General features: G+C 16.4%; 1 protein-coding gene across 1 annotated transcript; it reads left to right on the top strand. All coding sequences in view use genetic code 6, as the record gives it.

Moving 5' to 3' along the window:
• Positions 1 to 61: 61 nt before the first annotated feature.
• On the top strand, positions 62 to 211 carry TTHERM_002653351 (transmembrane protein, putative; the record flags this gene model as incomplete). The annotated part of the gene is made up of 1 exon (XM_012800369.1): positions 62 to 211. One exon carries the CDS (start codon positions 62 to 64, stop codon positions 209 to 211), a length of 150 nt encoding a protein of 49 aa, XP_012655823.1.
• Positions 212 to 1,619: the final 1,408 nt, after the last annotated feature.

Here is a 1,619-nt window from a genome sequence, read left to right as displayed (position 1 = left end):
AAGTTAGTTAATTAAGTAGATGAGTGGTTACCAGTGCTTTATGCTTTATATAATTGTAATGATGACATCTACATCTATCAACTGTACTTACAATCATGATTCACTATTTTTACCCACTGAGTTCGGACCTCGCTTTTTGTTTGATTTAACTTAGGTTTTCCATGCTATTTTGCATATCTTGATAATATTAGTTTCTATTAATTTCTTTTGATTTATTAGTCAGAAGTTGATAAAAATTTGTGAATTTTAAACAAACAAATAATTTACTAAATATGCATAATTAATTTAGTAACTTAAATACATAAATAAATTATTTAACTAAAAATATATTTTAATAATTTCAAAAAAAAACTTAATAAATTATTTGAAATAAAATTAAAAGATATAGATTTTTTCAGTTAAATAAAATATTTATTTATTTTAATTTTTAAAAATATTTAACTAGAAATATTAATATTTTCATTTAGTATTTTGTAATATGTAGTCTTTATTTATATTAAGGTTAATTAATATAAACAGTTTAAATTTTTTTAAATATATAAAATTTATCTTTTATTTTTTTCTCTATCAAATAAAAATTTTAATTTTTTTTAAAAATAAAAAATAATAAGAATTCATTTTGTATTATTTTATTAAATGAAAATAAATTTAAGATTAACTTTAAAAAAAGCTAATTTAGTTTATTAATAAATTTTATGATATGGAATTTCTACTATTTGATTATAATTAAACAAAATAACTATTTATCTTCATTTATTCTTATTTTAGACATACCAAACCATGTTTTACAGATTTTCTTTCAAAATTTTATTTTTTAAAAATAAAATCTATATGATGGAGATCATTTACCTTAAATCCCAATTAATTATCAAAATATTTCTGAAAAATTTATAAATAGATTAATTAATTATTAAGTGACATCCAAACAACGGAATTTTTGAATGGCATCTTGCTATACTAAATTTATCTAATATATATTTTATATTCTTGAAAGTAGTAAATTAATTTAGTTGTATTTTTCTATAAAAAAATAAATGAAGAATTAAGTTTAACCAAGAGGTTAAGTAAATTTATTTGTTGAAATTGTTTTATTATAAATTATTTACATCAATCAATTAAAACTACAAAAAAATATTGGTGTTAATTAATGAGAAAATATAGATTGATATTTTTTCTTTGTAATAATAAATATAGTTAATTTTAAATAAAAAATAAAAAGTAAGTTTTATATAATTGTTGTTTAAGAACAAAAATTTTTTGAGATGTTACTAAAATATATATAAATCATTTCATATATAAAACAATTATAAATATGTAGAGAAGTTTGTTATTAAGGTAATTATTAATTATAATTTATTATAGCTAATTAATTTTAGCATAGAAAGTGATCATTAACTTACTTACTTACTTACTTAAAGGTTTTTACTTACAATATTTTCATGGAATGTATTTATACTAATTTTATCTTAATGAATTAATTCAAATAAATAAATAAATAAATAAATAAATAAATAAATAAATAATTAATTATTAAAATTAATTAATTAATTAACATTACCCTTTGTCTTCGATGTATTATTTTTTTATCAATCCTTCAAGAGCAGTATCAAAGTTGGTAA

Source organism: Tetrahymena thermophila (assembly GCF_000189635.1).
Source record: "Tetrahymena thermophila SB210 genomic scaffold scf_8254354, whole genome shotgun sequence".
Taxonomy (NCBI): Eukaryota; Ciliophora; class Oligohymenophorea; order Hymenostomatida; family Tetrahymenidae; genus Tetrahymena; species Tetrahymena thermophila.
This window is presented reverse-complemented; position numbering and strand designations above follow the sequence as displayed.